Genomic DNA, 15534 nt, shown 5'->3' on the forward strand with positions numbered 1-15534 from the left:
GGGGGTATCCGTGGCACTCATCCAGAAATACCTTGAGGATTTGAGGTTTGCCTCTTGTCCCTCTCTACCTCCCCACATCCTGAAAAGGTGGGGAGAGGCCTTGGCTCTTTGGAGAAGATGCCAGTGAGTCACAGCCCCATGAGGTGGCTGATGGACTGTGTGCCGCAGGGGCTGTGTCTGAGCCTGTGTCAGGGAGAGGGGATGGCTACTTAGTCTGGGTGGTGAGCTCACTCCCTGTGGAGGTCACTGTGGGTAGAGGGGCAGGAGAACCGAGTGACCTGGTGGTAGAGCCCCACGCAGGATAAACCCCAGACGCCCGTAGGGGCTGGGACTCCGGCTGCTGGGCAGTAGGAACGGAAGCGTGGTATCGAGGGGTGCTGAGTGTGGGTCCACCTGCCTGGCCACACCCTGGCTGGTCAACCTTAGGCCAGTTGCTGTCTGGCCTGAGTTTCAGATTCCTCACCTGTCACACCGAGGTGTGTCATGCGAGGACGTGCATGGAGGCCCTTTGTAAACTCTCAGCTACTGTGCAGCTGGACTTTGATTTAGTATATAGGCTCCACTGCTACAACAAAGAAACCCCAAACACGGGTTTAAACAAGGGAGAGGTTTCTTTCTCGCTCCACAGCAGCCCACAGCCTTGCCTCTGCGCCAGAGCACTGTTCGCATTCTCATGGGTCCCAGCCAGGAGCCAGGCCAGGGCACGCCTGGTCCTTCAAAAGGTGCCACCTCTCATACGCACTGGGCAGGGTGGAGTCACACGGCCACGTGTAGCTGCAAGGGATGCTTTAGTTTTTGGCCGGGTAACCACGTACCCAGTATCGCTATGGAAGAAGAAGGGAACTGCCGCGGTCATTACGGGTTTCCACAGTTTGTGCTCTGTGCCCCCACCCATAGGCCACCGTTCATCTCACCAGCAGTGACCCTGGGCATCTCCCCTATTCCACTGTGAGCCTCTTGAACCTAGGGCCTTGTCACACAGCACACCCTTAATACTAATGCTTCTATCACGTTCTCAAAGGGCTTCCTGGTCGCTTTGCACACGTTTGCTCACCTAGTCCCTCCTGTGAGTGGCACTGTTGTCCCATATCACAGATGAGGCAACTGAGGCTCAGAGAGAGAGGCCAGGTACCCTGGACCCTCTGCCGGTAAATGGCAGAGCTGGGATGGTTCCCAGGGTCTGTTAATGATGAAGCTCTAGTTCTAAGCTGCTTCCTCCACCGGGGTCTGTCCCCCGGCCCCGGTGCACGGGTGGCACTGCAGAAGTGCTTATTTTGGGACCAAGAGGGCAAGGTCTCGCCTGATGTGGCTCTGCTGGCCCCCTAGGCTCTCAGACTGCAATAAGGAGAACACGCTGCACAGCTACGGCACCCCGAAGGGCTCCCTGAAGGCGGGGGAGCAGCGGGCAGGCTCGGAGGTCATCGGCCGGGGCGGCCCCCGGAAGGCGGATGGGCAGCGGCAGTCACTGGACTACGTGGAGCTCTCCCCGCTGACTCAGGGCTCCCCGCAGCGGGCCCGCACCCCGGCCCGCGCTCTCGACCGCCCGGCCAAGCAGGAGGAGCTGGAGCGGGACCTGGCCCAGCGTTCCGAGGAGCGACGCAAGTGGTTCCAGGCCACGGACAGCAGGGCCACGGAGACACCGGCCGGCGACGGTCCGCGCCGGGGCCTGGGCGCCCCCCTGACTGAGGACCAGCAGAGCCGGCTCAGTGAGGAAATCGAGAAGAAGTGGCAGGAGCTGGAGAAGTTGCCCCTGCGGGAGAACAAGCGGGTGCCTCTCACCGCCCTGCTCAACCAAAGCCGCGGGGAGCGCCGGGGGGCCCCAAGCGACAGCCACGAGGCACTGGAGAGGGAGGTAGGCGGCACGGCTGGCCTCTGGGAGCCTCCTCACCCTACCAACACCCTTCCTATCCCTGCAGTCACGCTATGGCATTCACCTTGCATACCTACAGTGATGGGGAGCTCACCCCTGAGCCACTGACCCCCCCCCCCCCCCCAGATTCCTTATGAACTAGAATCTTCTTTCCTGGATCTTGGGGATTTTTTGTTTTTGTTTTTGTTTTCCCATCTGAGTTCTGTCCTCAGCAATCACAGAGAAGGGAAGAGGGAAGAGAAGGGAGAGACCATTTATTGAGTACCTTCTTCATCCCAAGCCTTGTGCTAGGCCCTCTTTACCTACATTGGCTCATGTAATCCTCACAGCAGTCTCATGGTCCCATAGGGTAGACCTCATCACTGTTTTACTGATGGGAAACTGAGGCTCCAAGGCATTTCTCCCCACCTACATAACATGGGGGTGACCACGGTGTCCTGCTCCCAACCCTGTCGAGCCGTCTCTGGGCCAGCACTCTCCTGGGTTTCTGACCTGGCCATCCAGGAAACAGCTAGAATGTCCCCCTTGCCTGCATCTCCACACGAGGGCCACTTCCTCCCATCAGCTCCATCCCCACTTTCAGGCCCTCACTGACCTCGCCTTCCCGTCCCCCCCCCATAGGTCCAGTCCCTTCGTGCCCAGCTGGAGGCCTGGCGTCTCCAAGGGGAGGCTCGGCGTCTCCAAGGGGAGGCTCCTCAGGGTGCACCCAAGTCCCAGGAGGACGGCCACATCCCCCCAGGCTACATCTCACAGGTAAGGCCAAGGAGCTGTTGTGTCGGGGGTGGGGGCAGGTTTCTGGTTGCCACATTGTGAGAAAACGGCTAATATTCTGGGAGCCCTTCCTGTGTACCGGAACCCGTGTGAGGCATTTGACATTCATTATCTCATTTAATCTCCCCAGCGGGTGGACGTGAGCACTGTGCCCATTTTTACAGACAAGGCCACTGAGCTATGAGAGGTTATGTGACTTGCCTGAGGTCAACCTGCCTGCAGATGTCAGAGGTGGGATTTGAGCTCGGGTCAGGCTGACTGCAGAGCTTGTGTGTGAGCCCCCATGTGATCCTCTGTGCTTAGACCCCTTCCCCTGCACGTCTGGGGCAGAGGGGGCCTGGTGGAGAGTGGGATCCCTAATGGGCAGGCCCCTGGAAGTCGCTCCCTAAACACAGGGAAATCCTGCCCATGCCTGCCAGGCCGAGGCCCTGCTCAAGGTGGTCTGCGGGACGTGGGCACCTCCAGTGGCCCTCGGGAGACGCACGGTCTGCCTAGGACAGCGGCTCTCAACCAAGGCTGATTTTGTTCCCTTGGGGACATTCGGCCGTGTTCGGAGACACTTTTGATTGTTATGCCTGGGACAACTAGCTCTCCAGAAAAAATACATGTGTGTGTACACACTGACACACTTGTATATGTTTATTGTAAATTTCACTGATACAAAGGATGTTTAGTGTGCAACTTACAAATAAAAAATATGTAATGTTTTTTATTGTGAATTCCATATAGCAAATTGATTTTTCTCAGAATACTTTCATTGCTTTTTCTGAATGCTCGTATCCACAGCTAGCTGACAAACGAGTGTCGTTCTAACACGAATGTCGTTTGGCATTTTTGTTTGTGTGAATGCGTAAGACAGAAAGACATATGTTGAAACTTTACTTGGTCAATGTCAGAGCAACTTCTTTGCTGGATTAGAGGATAGCTTTCGGTTGAGACTATTTGAGAATATTCTTTTAAGAATATTTCTCAGGTTTTTGTTCTGTGTACAATGTGATGGTCATAGATAGGGCACGCCGCTTTGAAGTGTAATCTGTACTGTGAGCATTATTAGCTTTTTCTCATCTCTTGCTTAAATCTGGACAATCAACAAAACAATAAATCAAGCCCTGATTTGTAACGTTTACCAATTTCCATGGTGTAAATACTCCCGCTATGGCTGATGTCCCTGAACACAGAGTTGGGAAGCTATGTGCCCGCCGTCATACGACATTTCCACCCTACAGATACAGGAGATGTAAATAACCTCAAAGCATAGCTACTAATAAAATGCAGTGAAATAATTAGGAAATGATGAATTTTGAGTATCAGCTTTGTTTTTAATGTAACAATTAATTATAAGTTTATATAATTTCTAATAATGACTATGCTAAATAACCGTGCCACCGAATTCCTAAAAATTTGACAATCGGCTGCCCCCAGCCAGCACGCCCTTGCCTGAAGCAAAAAAGAATGCTGGGATCCCAGGCTCTGGGCAGGGGGACCTTCTAGAAGTTCTGAGGGGGCGTGGGGCTCTCAGGAAGTCTTCCTGGAGCTGTGGGTGGGAGCGTGGGCTGCAGCAGGAGGTGGAGGGCCAGTGGGTGCCTATCGTGGAGACCCCCACTGCCAAGCTAAGGAGCTGGGATCGCATCCCACACATCTGAGGAGGTTTGGGGTCTGACAGTGACATCGGGAAGGTGGGGTTGGAGTGCAGGGGGCTTGGGAGGGGGTAGGGCCAGCGTCAGGAGCTAGGGCGATGCTGAAGGAGAGAGGGATGTAGGAGGGCATGTGGAGGGAGGTGAGCTTAAGGCTGGGCCACTGCCCCGAGGAAGGCAGAGGGGAGCGGCTGGGAGCTGGGGCCACCATGCAAGGCCAAGGGCCGTCTGGGGCTGAGTGGTTGATGGAACGTTCAGTTGAAGGGAGACCAGGGCCAAGGGGCGTTGGGGTGTGATGTAGAGGCCTAGCTTGGGGATCACCTGACATGGGGAAGGGGGAAAGGGAGGGCCCAGTGTTGTCAGGGCTCCCTTGAGGCCAGAGGAAGGTGGGGCATCTCTAGACAGGGTGAGGTCCAACACCACCACCACCTGAGGCATCTGGGGACCTCAGAGACCCCCACCCAGAGGGCTTCAGACTTTGCTCTGTGGAGGGTCCATTCTCCATTCTGGGTGGGTTCATTCACAGGCACCAGTACCAGAGCAGCTCCATCCTTGTCCATTTTACTATTAGAACCTGCATTAGATTCCCTTTGGAAGAAGGTTTCTGTCACTAAAATGAAGTTTGAAAAGCACTGCTCTGACTTCTCAGCTTACAGATGGGAAACTGAGGCCCAGAGAGGGGGCGAGACCTTCCAGCTGGCGGCAGACCTGTGTCTGCAGTCCAGGCTTCCTGGTCCCCAAGCGCCCACTGGGCACCCCAAGGCTGTCAGCATTTCGTCCTGCTAGGTTGGGATGGGCAGGAGGAGTGGGGGGTGAGAAGGGCATAATGGGGAAACAGCCCAAGACGGGGTGGGGGAGGGCACCAGAAAAGAGGAGCTGAGCCATCTGGGTCCCCTCGGGTCCCTGAGGAGGCAGCTGGAGAGTCAGTGGACCCTGGAGAGGTGACAGCAGGGGAGGGATTCCCCAGCCTGGTATCAGGCCGAGTGGGCACCCCTCTTCTAGCTTGTGGGGCTTGCCACCACAGGACAGCAGCGGGGGGCCTGGCACTTCACCCCGCGAGGCTTCAGTGCTTACTGCAGTGGGGGCCACGGGTACTTCTTTATCTACTTTGATCCATGTCAGAGGTGGCGGCCAACACGTTGGGCCCTCGGGAAGGCAGGTCAGAGGGAGCAGCACCTGGCCTTCTGGGAGCCCCTCCTCGTGGGCTAGTTCCCACCTCCTGACGTCAGCCTCCAGACGCCCTATTGGCTGCCGGGTCGGCCTGCCTGACCTGGCTCTTTAAGAACAGCAGTCCCATCTCCCATAGTGCTCCGGTCTCTACAGGTCGGCGATCTCTACAGGTGGGCGCTGGCTTACCTCAGGGACCCTCCTGAGTTGGTCTTACGGGGTCTGTTTTACAGATGAGGAGATTGAGGCTGAGAGGGGGAAAGGAGCTTGCTCAAGTTCACTCCATGGTACAGCCAGGACTAGGACCCAGTCTGTGGAACTCCAAAGCCATGTTCTGTTGCCCTTACTGGGGGCACACACAGAGGACAGGCACAGAGGCTCAGTGGGACAGGTGTCCCTTGCCCACCACTCGGAACACCTGGACCCAGGGGGCCTGACCCTTGCCCTTCCCCCACACTGGCCCGTGCAGCCCCCAGATGTGGCTGCTGGCGAGGTGGGGGTCAGTCCCCACCGGCCGTGAGGTGCCCTGTGGCATGGGGGAGAATGCAGCCTCTTAACCGGCCCTCCGTGCCTCAGTTTCTTCCTTGGCTGTTCCCCTTCCCTTTTTAATGATCGTAAATATTTTTAAATTATATAATGAATTTGTTTACATTTTCAAAAATAATTCAAACAAATCAAAAGGTTAGAAACAAACACGTGAACTCTCCTTCCCGTGCCTGCTCCCAACCCCAGGGAGCCTTGGTTACCATTTGAGCACATCTATAGAGTTTCCTGTTGCAGCCGTAACAAATTACCACTAACATAAGTAACACAAATTTATCATCTCACAGTTTTGTAGGGTGGAAGTCTAACACGGGTCTCACCGGGCTAAAATCCAGGCATCTACAGGATCGCTTTCCCTTCCATAGGCTCTGGGGAGGCTCCGTTTCCTCACCTTTTCCAGCGTCTGGCAGCCGCCTGCATTCCTTGGCCCGTGGCCCCTTCCTTCACCTTCAGAACCTGCGAAGGAGAGTCAAGTCCTTCTCACTTCCCACTGAGCTCCTTCCGTAGTCCCTTCTGCCTCTCCCTCTGCTCCCCTGCCTCCTCTTCCACATCCAAGAACCCTGTGATTACTTTGGGCCCAGAAGATAATCTAAAATAATCTCCCTATTTTCAGGTCAGCTGATTAGCAGCCTCTATTCCCCTTGGCCACGTAAGGTAACGTATTCGCAGGTTCCGGGAGTAGGACATAGACATCTTTGGGGCACCATTACTTTTCACAGTATCCGTCCATACCTTTCTCTGTGTTTTTATGTACACGTACTCAGACCTACAGCTCTAAGTGTCTTGTGTCCGTGACTGGGGTCCCACCATGTGTATTGTCAGAAACCAGCTTTCATCACCTAATTTTTGGGACACCTTTCTACAGCAGTCCATGTGGGCCGCTCTGTCTTTTAACAGTTGCCTGGGTCCTCTGTAATGCTCAATCCCATAATTTATTTAAGGGCTTCCCTGTTAGGTATTTAGATTATTTCCAGCTTTCATCTGTTACCAACCTTGCCGCAGGGAATACCCTTGTCCAAGAGTCTTTGTACACGTATGACTTTCTGTGGGGTCATTCCTAGGAGTGGACCTGCTAGGTTAAGGGGTCGTTAAAATTTGATGGTGCCACCAAACTGCCCTCCACGCACACGGTCGCGGCTGACTCTCCCAGCAGTGGGTATTATCAATCATTTAAAAACTTGCCAGTCTTGTCTACACAGCCCCATGCTGTGGTAAGCCATTAATTTCAGCTGACTTACTCAGCACCTGCCACAAGTCAGGCCGTGGCCCAGACCCCGGGGACTCTGAGCTGGATCAAATCTTCCTTCTTTTGGGGGAATTTATGATCGGGCAGAAGCAGAGCCTTTGGAGGCAGGGGAGAGGCTGCCCAGAGTCAGAGCTAGGAGGATCTTTAAGCTGGTCTAATGGCCAAGTGAATTACCCAGGAAGAGAAACTTGTAAAAGAACGTTCCAAGCAGTGCGAATATGAGCTAAAGCTCAGAGGTGTGAACATGCCATGAACTGGTTGTTTGTTTGTTTGTTTTTTATAACTATGGGGCTTCTTGGTGGGGGGAGGGCCAAGGATGAGACCACCAGGGTCAGAAACTGGAGCAGGGACTTGGCTCTGCGGGATGGGGAGGCTCAGAAGGGTTCGAAGCAGGAGAATGACAGGGTGAGGTTTGTGGATGGCGGGGAGCAGGGGCAGATACAGGCTGATGATGCCAGGGTCTTGGGGGAGGTGGTGAAGCCTGGACCAGGGCAGGCCTGCCCCTGAGGCTTCTTGTCACAGGCTGGGAAAGGGCCACCATCCAGGCAATGGGGGCAGCCCCGTGACCGCCTGGCCTCCCACCCGCAGGAGGCGTGCGAGCGCAGCCTGGCGGAGATGGAGTCTTCGCACCAGCAGGTGATGGAGGAGCTGCAGCGGCACCACGAGCGGGAGCTGCAGCGGCTGCAGCAGGAGAAGGAGTGGCTCCTGGCCGAGGAGACAGCGGCCACAGCCTCAGGTGAGGTCCCCGGGCAGGAGCGGCACGGTGGGGCCCGGCCCCTGAGCCTCCAAGCAGAGGCTCCTCCTGACTGGATTCGGGAGGCCTGTAAATAAGAGGTGAGGGCCTGGGTGCCAAACTTGGGGTGAGGGGTCAGGAGCTCCTAGATCTGGCCTCTAACCCTGCTTGCAAAGAGGAAACCGAGGCAATAAAAGACCCCAACTCACAGACTGTGGGTTGTGACTCCTCTCCCTCAGGGGCCTGTGGCCACTGGGAAGCCCCCCTCGAGCCACACACATGCCCTGAGCTCCAACTCCACGCCCAGGCCCGTGCCGTGTGCTGGGGAGAGACTGCTCAGCCACAGACGCTGCTCTCATAGGAGTGCCGTCTCACTGGGCATGTGGGCTGGACCCTGGGGAGAGCAGGGAAAGGTGTGAGCATTTACCAAGCCCGTTACCCACGTGAGCAACCTTAGTCCTTGCAGTGCCCGAGGGAGTGAACCCATTTCACAGATGAGGTAACTGGGGCTCAGAGAAGTTAGCGACTTGTCCCAGATGGCATAGCTTGGAGGTGGCAGAAGCTGACGTGGGAGCTCAGAACACTCTGACTGCAAAGCCATTCCCTGAACCCTTCCCTCTGCTCTCCCAAGTCAGAAACAGGAATGCCCAAGATGCTGGCCAACTCTCCCTCTCTGTCCTCTGCACACCTGCTGTGTGTGCCTGGCATCCTAGACACTTTCATAGGGTTTGCAGAATAATGGAAATGATGAAAGAGGCCACATGATCTGGAACTTTACCACCTGCCAGTGCTTCAAGCACTCAAGCCCAGGGCCCCTCATCCCAAACCCTGGGGTCAGTGCGTTTTGCATTTTAGAAAGATAACCTGGTATGTATATTAAATATCCTCTCTCAGCAGGGTCTGGGCTTCACCCTGAAACCTAGCACTAAGGTTTTGGCAAATTTTGGAAATTTCTCCAAGTCACACTTAAGTGGGATAATCATGACCACAAATAGCCTTGTGTCCGTTCAGGTTGGGGATTGCCACCAAAAGAGTTATAAAACACTTTCAGTGTTCAGAGCTTTTGGATTTTGGAATTATGGATAAGACTATGAATAAGGGCTTGTTTAATCTTCACAACAACCCTGTGTGAGTGTGGAAAGAGACTCAGTCCTTGGGGGCTCACAGCCTGAAAATAAACCAGTGGGGGCCAGTGTCTGAGTACTGACTCTGTGCCATGCATTGTTCTGAATGCTCTACACCTGTCTCCCAACAACCCACGAGAGAAGGTGCTGTTGTCATCCCTGTTTTCCAGATAAGGAATCCAAGGCACAGAGGGATTAAGTCCCCTGCACAAAGTCACACAGATTTGTACTGACTGCAGAGCCTGCGTTCTTGACCACTAGGCTGGGCCAGGCAGGTGGACCTTGTTAAAGAACCTTCCAGGCTCTGCAGGGAGGACTGTGTGGGGTCTTACCAAGAAATCACTAACAACAAGAGGTACCAGTGGTCAGACATTGAGGTGTCTCCCCAGCAGGGTCCATCAGACAGGCACTGTCATCCTCCCTTGATAGACAGGCTCAGAGAGGTTGAGCAGCTTACCCAAAGCCACTCAGTCCATGACACAGCCCGGCCCAGTGCTCTTTGCATACCACTCTCTGCTCCTGTCTCCATATGGAGTCCCAGAGGAAGTGGAGCTTGTTGCTGCTGACCCCTCCCCAATCTCCCTTCCACCTCTCTGCCCTGCTTCCAGCCATCGAAGCCATGAAGAAGGCCTACCAGGAGGAGCTGAGCCGGGAACTGAGCAAGACACAGAGTCTCCCGCAGGGCCCGGATGGCCTCCAGAAACAGCACCAGTAAGATGGCAATTGGGCCCTGCGGTCTGGGGACAGGGGCTCCCTCTGAGCCAGGGGCCCAGCTGTCCACCCTGCTGATTGTGAGTGGGGGACCTGTGCTAAGACCCCTGGCGGAGGGCATGTCAGTTTGCCCCCAGCTGAGACGCCTGCTCCGGTCACATGGCACCGGGAACAGAAGCAGCGGGACCTCAGCCAGACCCCCACGCCAGTGCACACGGCAGTTCTCAGGCCCCTTCTGGTCTAGCCAGTCTCAGCCTCCACCCTTCTCTTCCCCTCTTTAGTGTCTCCTAGAGCTGGGCTACAGTATCAGCCAGTAGGTGCCCCTCTGCTGCAGAATGTTGGGGCTATGGAGGCTTTGGAGATGGGCTTCTCCAACCCATCCCCTCATAGAGGAGGCGCCTGCAGCCCAGAGAGGCTGTCACCAGTTCACAGCCCCACAGCTGGCTGAAGGCAAAACTAGGGCGGGAACCAGGAGCCCTAAGCTGCTTTGAGTCTATGTGACCTAACCCAGCTTGGCAGAGGGCGAGAAAGCCCGGGCCATCCTTCCCCTCCTCTGCCCTGGGCAGGTCAGATGTGGAGGCGCTGAAGCGGGAGCTGCAGGTGCTGTCAGAGCAGTACTCGCAGAAGTGCCTGGAGATTGGGGCCCTGACGCGGCAGGCGGAGGAGCGTGAGCACACGCTGCGGCGCTGCCAGCAGGAGGGCCAGGAGCTGCTGCGCCACAACCAGGTGGGCCTGGCCCCGCTGGGGTGGGGGTGGGGCGTGGGCATCCCGGGGCCCCTGCACTGACCATCCCACCCCTCCCAGGAGCTGCACACCCGCCTGTCCGAGGAGATTGACCGGCTGCGCAGCTTCATCGCCTCACAGGGCACCGGCAACGGCTGCGGGCGCAGCAGTGAGCGGAGCTCCTGTGAGCTGGAGGTGCGTCCACCCCTTGTGCCAGGCCGCCCAGCTGGTTCTTGGGGCCTGGGTGTGGGGAGTGTATCCAGACGGGCTGGCTCTGCCCTGTAGCCGGGAGAGGACGGGGCAGCTAGGAAGGATGCCTGCTGTGCACCCAGCACGACTGGGCTGACTGGGTGAAAGCCCTCCCATGGTGGGTCCTGCCACCCACCTGCTGTGTGACCATGGCAAGTCACCTCACCTTTCTGAGCCCCAGTGGCTCATCTATAAAATGGAGCTAGCACCTCCCTTACTGGGAGAAGCCGGAGTAAAAAATGTGTATGTGATCCCAGGGCCACCCTAGCCTTTTGCTGTATTTAACAAAAATTTATATACAGCTTTACTCTGTGGCTGGCACTTCTGTAAGCCCTTATATCTGCTAATTCATTGAGGCTTCCTAACAGTCCTATGAGAAAAGATGCCGTTACTGTTCCCATTTTATAGGTGAGGAAACTGAGACACAGGGAGGTCAAGTATCTTGCCCAAGGCCACATGGCTAGTCAGTATGGGAGCTGGGATTTGAACCAGGCAACCTGCCTCCAGAGTCAAAGCTTTTAAGCCTTCTTTGTCCTGGCTGAACCTGTCTCCTCCTTGGTCAGGTCAGGGTAGCAGTACCTGCTCATCAGGGTTTGGGGAGGGGTTAATGAGGAAGCCCAGCCCACTCTGGTTCACACTAGGGCCACACTATGGCTTCTTTTCGTGCTCTTTGCCCTGAAGTGGAGGGCCTGGCGCTGTGTTGAGGCCATAGCAGAGGTGACCATAAGCTACCCACTCACATGGTAGGGACAGGGTGAGAGAGCAAGGAGAAATCACAGAGGACTTCCTGGAGGAGTCTGCTCCTGGGGACATGGGTCTTGGTGCAGGTTGGGAGCTGCATTCTAGGGGCCTGAGGCAGAGAGAAGCCATGCTTCAGGGGTGCGGTGAGCCAGGGTAGCTCTCGCCTCTGGCCCTGCGTCAGCCTGGCACCTGTGACCCCAGGTGCTGCTGCGAGTGAAGGAGAATGAGCTGCAGTACCTGAAGAAGGAGGTGCAGTGCCTCCGGGATGAGCTCCAGATGATGCAGAAGGTGAGTCCCAGCCGGCCAAGGCAGGGCGTCAGCGGGGTGGGGAGCCCCTGGATCCAGCTGTGCCCCATCTTGTGAGCACCTGCTCTGTGCCGGCCACTCCTGGCCTCATCAGGCTCTCCCCGTGCCTCCCCCACGTAGGTGTCACTATTCCCATTTACAGACAAAGAAACTGAGGCTAAGAAATGTAAGTGACTTGCTCAAGGCCACATTTGCTTTTATTTAGTCAGAAAATATTTATTGAGCACCCACTATGTGCCCAGCACTGTGCTGGGTGCTGGGTGACAGCCGTGGACAAGACCAAAACCCCTGCACGTGTGGAGCGTGTGTTACAGTGAGGGATAAGCCGTGTTGCTGGGAGTTGGGGGACCAGGATTCGGGGCCCAGTCTGGCCCACCCTTGGTGCCATGTCCCTTTGTCTTTGACACCCGCTGCATGTTGGTGGCTCTGAAGTGTGTGTGAGCCAGACTCATGGAAGGGGCCCAAGCACTGGGCCAGGCTGACCTGGTTCTCCTCCCGGCCACTCACTGCTGTGTGGTCTCGGACAAAAGCTTCACCTCTCTGAGCCTCAGCTCTCATCTTGAATGGGATGAAAATGACGCTGAAACCTGTGTCACTGGGTGGAGCTGGGGGCCATCTAGGGGGGCCACCTGGAGGGAGGAGGCCATGGGGGCAGTGGAGGGGCCTGGCTGCATTGCGCCGGCAGGTGGGCAGGGCCAGGAAGGAGGGCTTCGTGCCCTCACAACCCCTTTCCGCCCCCCAGGACAGGCGCTTCACCTCGGGAAGGTACCAGGACGTGTATGTGGAGCTGAACCACATCAAGACGCGGTCGGAGCGGGAGATCGAGCAGCTGAAGGAGCACCTGCGCCTCGCCATGGCCGCCCTGCAGGAGAAGGAGGCCGTGCGCAACAGCCTGGCCGAGTAGAGGTGGGCGCCCCGGGGTGGGCGGGGGTGAGGCCACCACCTGGAGGCCTGGAGGTGTGAGCTCAAGGCTCATCCGCACCTGACTCCCCCTGCCATCTGGGCCAGGGCACTTCCTTCTCCTAGCCTCCGTATCCCTTTCTGTAAATGGGGACAGTGACACCAGCAACTCGGGGTTGTCGTGGGGATCTGTCAGGCTCAGCCAGAGGCTGCTTTGTAAACCTGAGCGTGTTTCTTCAGAGGTGGGCCAGTGAGTTCAGGGTCTGATCTTCGCCCTGTCCCCGCCATGTGACAACGGGTGCTTCTTAACACAGAGCCACAGCCATAGTCCGAGCAGTCCACACCCCTCCTCAGGGCTGGCAGTGCCCTAACTGATCTGCCTGGGCTTGGGTGGCAAATCCGGTGTGGCCACCCCCTCATCAGACCCAGCAGCACAGCACACATCACTAATCACCCACAGCGTTCCTTCCTCCGTGCTTCACACCCCAGACATCACTGGAGGCCGTGCTCTGTCCTACTTCTTCTCACAGTCATCCCTGACTTGGCAGGGTTTGAAACATTTTTATGATGCCTTTTCCTACTGCCCTGTCTACCTGGAGCTTCCTCTTTCTAACACATCCTTGGGGACTTCCTAAGGCACTCGGGAGAGGCCACCCTGTGGGCCAGGCTTGGGGGAAAGCCCGGAAGAGAGGATCTGGCCCAGCCTTTGGGGCCGAGAGGCATTGGAAGGACCTGCCAGCCACCCTTGCCTGGCCTAAGCCAGACTCCCACACTCTTTTTTTTTATTGAAATGTAGTTGATTTACAATGTTGTGTCAGTTTCTGGTGTACAGCAAAGTGATGCAGTTATATACAGAAATACATACATACATTCTTTTTCGTTATATTTTATTACAAGATATTGAATATAGTTCCCTGTGCTATACAGTAGGACCTTGTTATTTATCTATTTTATATATAGTAGTTCGTATCTGCTGATCCCAAACTCCTAATTTATCCCTCCCCCCACCCCTGCTTTCCACTTTGGTAACCATAAGTTTGTTTTCTGTGTCTCTGTTTCTGTTTTGTAAGTAAGTTCATTTGTATCATTTTTTTTTAAGATTCCACATATAAATGACATCATAAGATATTTGTCTTTCTCTGTCTGACTTACTCCACTTAGTATGATAATCTCTAGGTCCATCCATGTTGCTGCAAATGGCATTATTTCATTCTTTTTTATGGCTGAGTAATATTCCACTGTCTATATATACTTTATCCACTCATCTGTCAATGGATACTTAGGTTGCTTCCGTGTCTTGGCGGTTGTAAATAGTGCTGCTGTGAACACTGGGGTGCATGTATCTTTTCTAATTAGTAGACTCCTCCACTCTTGTCTTCTAGGTCCTCATGGTCCAGCCCTGCTGCAGACCCCCAGCCCAAGGGGACCAATCGCCCTCCTTCCCTGCTGGATGGACGTCAGAAGCCAAGCTTTCTCCCCACCCTCTGTGGGCCGCACATGCACTCACACCCACTATACACACACACACACACACACACACACGTCCACACACATACACATACACACGCACACTCTCTGCGTATCTGAGCGCGCCCCTAGCACTGGGTCTTACCTTGCACCTTCTTCAGGATTTTATATGTGAAGAGATTTTTTTTCCTTTTTTTTTTTCCCCAAACACTTTATACTTTTTAAAAAGCAATTCCTGGTGGCGTGTGCCTCTAACGCTGGCTCCCCCTGTGTCTCTAGACGCCTGCTTGGGCTTCTGGGCCCAAAGCCCGGCCCGGGGTCTAGCGGAGGCCCAGCAGCAGCTACGGCAGGGTTGACTCTGCTGGGAGAGGCCGGGAGCCAGCCACCCTCTTCCTGCCCTACCTCCCACTAACTACTTCCTGCCCTGGGGGGACCCACTCCCTGGGACTCTGGACGGAGGGACAGATGGACAAAGGGAGCCAGCAGCTGTCCCCATGGCCCCACCCCCTCCTCTGAGAGGTGCTGGGCATGGATCTGCGGGGACCACCCCGTGCAGGCGTTTCTCTCCTGCTCCGTGAGCCTTTGTAACTTAATAAAATGTTCCGGCAGCTCTGGTGTCCTGGGTGGCTGGGCAGGGAGGGTCATGGAGGTTGGGGTTTCTTAAAGTGGCTTCACCACCCGCCCCCCCCAGCGCTCCACCCTTCCTGAAGGGGTAGCATGTGGGCTTCTGAGGGTGGGGTTGAGAATCTGGTTCCTCCACCAGGCTTTGCAGCTCCACGTGGGGTTTGCAGGCCAGCAGGAACAGCAGTGACACCAGGGAGCTTGTTAGAAACACCAAGTCCAGGCCCCGCCCTGACCTACTGAGTCAGGATCTGCACTTTAACAAGGCCCCTCAGTCTGAGAAGCCCGGGAGTGGGCACTGGACCCAGCCTTGGAGGGAGGACTGGAGCTGAGGCTTTGCCAGTGATGGACCTCGGGCAAGCCGCGCCCCTCTCTAAGAGCCTTAATCTGCTTCTCCACCAAATGGGTACCTTTCAGCCCCAGTCGTGTATTGAGGCTGTGCCCAGAGGGCTCGTCCAGCCCTGGCAGGGTTGGGGGCGGGAGCAGTGGACGTGGCCAGCCCAGGCCCATCAGGCCGGGAGACTCATCCCTGCCGGCTGGCTGTGCTGATCGTGGCCCCACGTGGGGCTGAGCAGAGGCCCCAGTTCCGGGGTACTGCCAGTCCAGCCTGGGCTCTCCGATTTGCAGGGCTGTGGCGAAGGTGATGAAGATGAGGGGACAACTTGAGCCAGCCCCACGCTCTTCCCATCAACCCTCGGGCACCTCCTCTGGGCTGGGCACTGCGTGTA

At 56.0% G+C, this 15534-nt stretch overlaps 1 protein-coding gene across 11 annotated transcripts in view; it reads left to right on the plus strand.

The window, feature by feature from the left end:
* Positions 1 to 14793, plus strand: part of TRIOBP (TRIO and F-actin binding protein) — a 57823-nt gene extending 43030 nt beyond the window's left edge. For 8 of the 11 annotated variants that reach the window (XM_068561910.1, XM_068561908.1, XM_068561916.1 and 5 more), the window contains 9 exons: positions 1327 to 1852; positions 2492 to 2623; positions 7820 to 7967; positions 9697 to 9799; positions 10366 to 10525; positions 10604 to 10717; positions 11714 to 11800; positions 12561 to 12724; positions 14101 to 14793. In XM_068561910.1, the coding sequence (XP_068418011.1) occupies positions 1327 to 1852; positions 2492 to 2623; positions 7820 to 7967; positions 9697 to 9799; positions 10366 to 10525; positions 10604 to 10717; positions 11714 to 11800; positions 12561 to 12722 (1432 nt within the window). In that variant the 3' untranslated portion in view covers positions 12723 to 12724; positions 14101 to 14793. Of the gene's footprint in view, positions 1 to 1326; positions 1853 to 2491; positions 2624 to 2771; positions 3882 to 7819; positions 7968 to 9696; positions 9800 to 10365; positions 10526 to 10603; positions 10718 to 11713; positions 11801 to 12560; positions 12725 to 14100 lie in introns of those variants that run through there. The other 3 variants (XM_068561913.1, XM_068561917.1, XM_068561914.1) reach the window with 2 other exon arrangements.
* Positions 14794 to 15534: the final 741 nt, after the last annotated feature.

This window comes from Eschrichtius robustus, chromosome 13, assembly GCF_028021215.1.
Source record: "Eschrichtius robustus isolate mEscRob2 chromosome 13, mEscRob2.pri, whole genome shotgun sequence".
Classification (NCBI taxonomy): Eukaryota; Metazoa; Chordata; class Mammalia; order Artiodactyla; family Eschrichtiidae; genus Eschrichtius; species Eschrichtius robustus.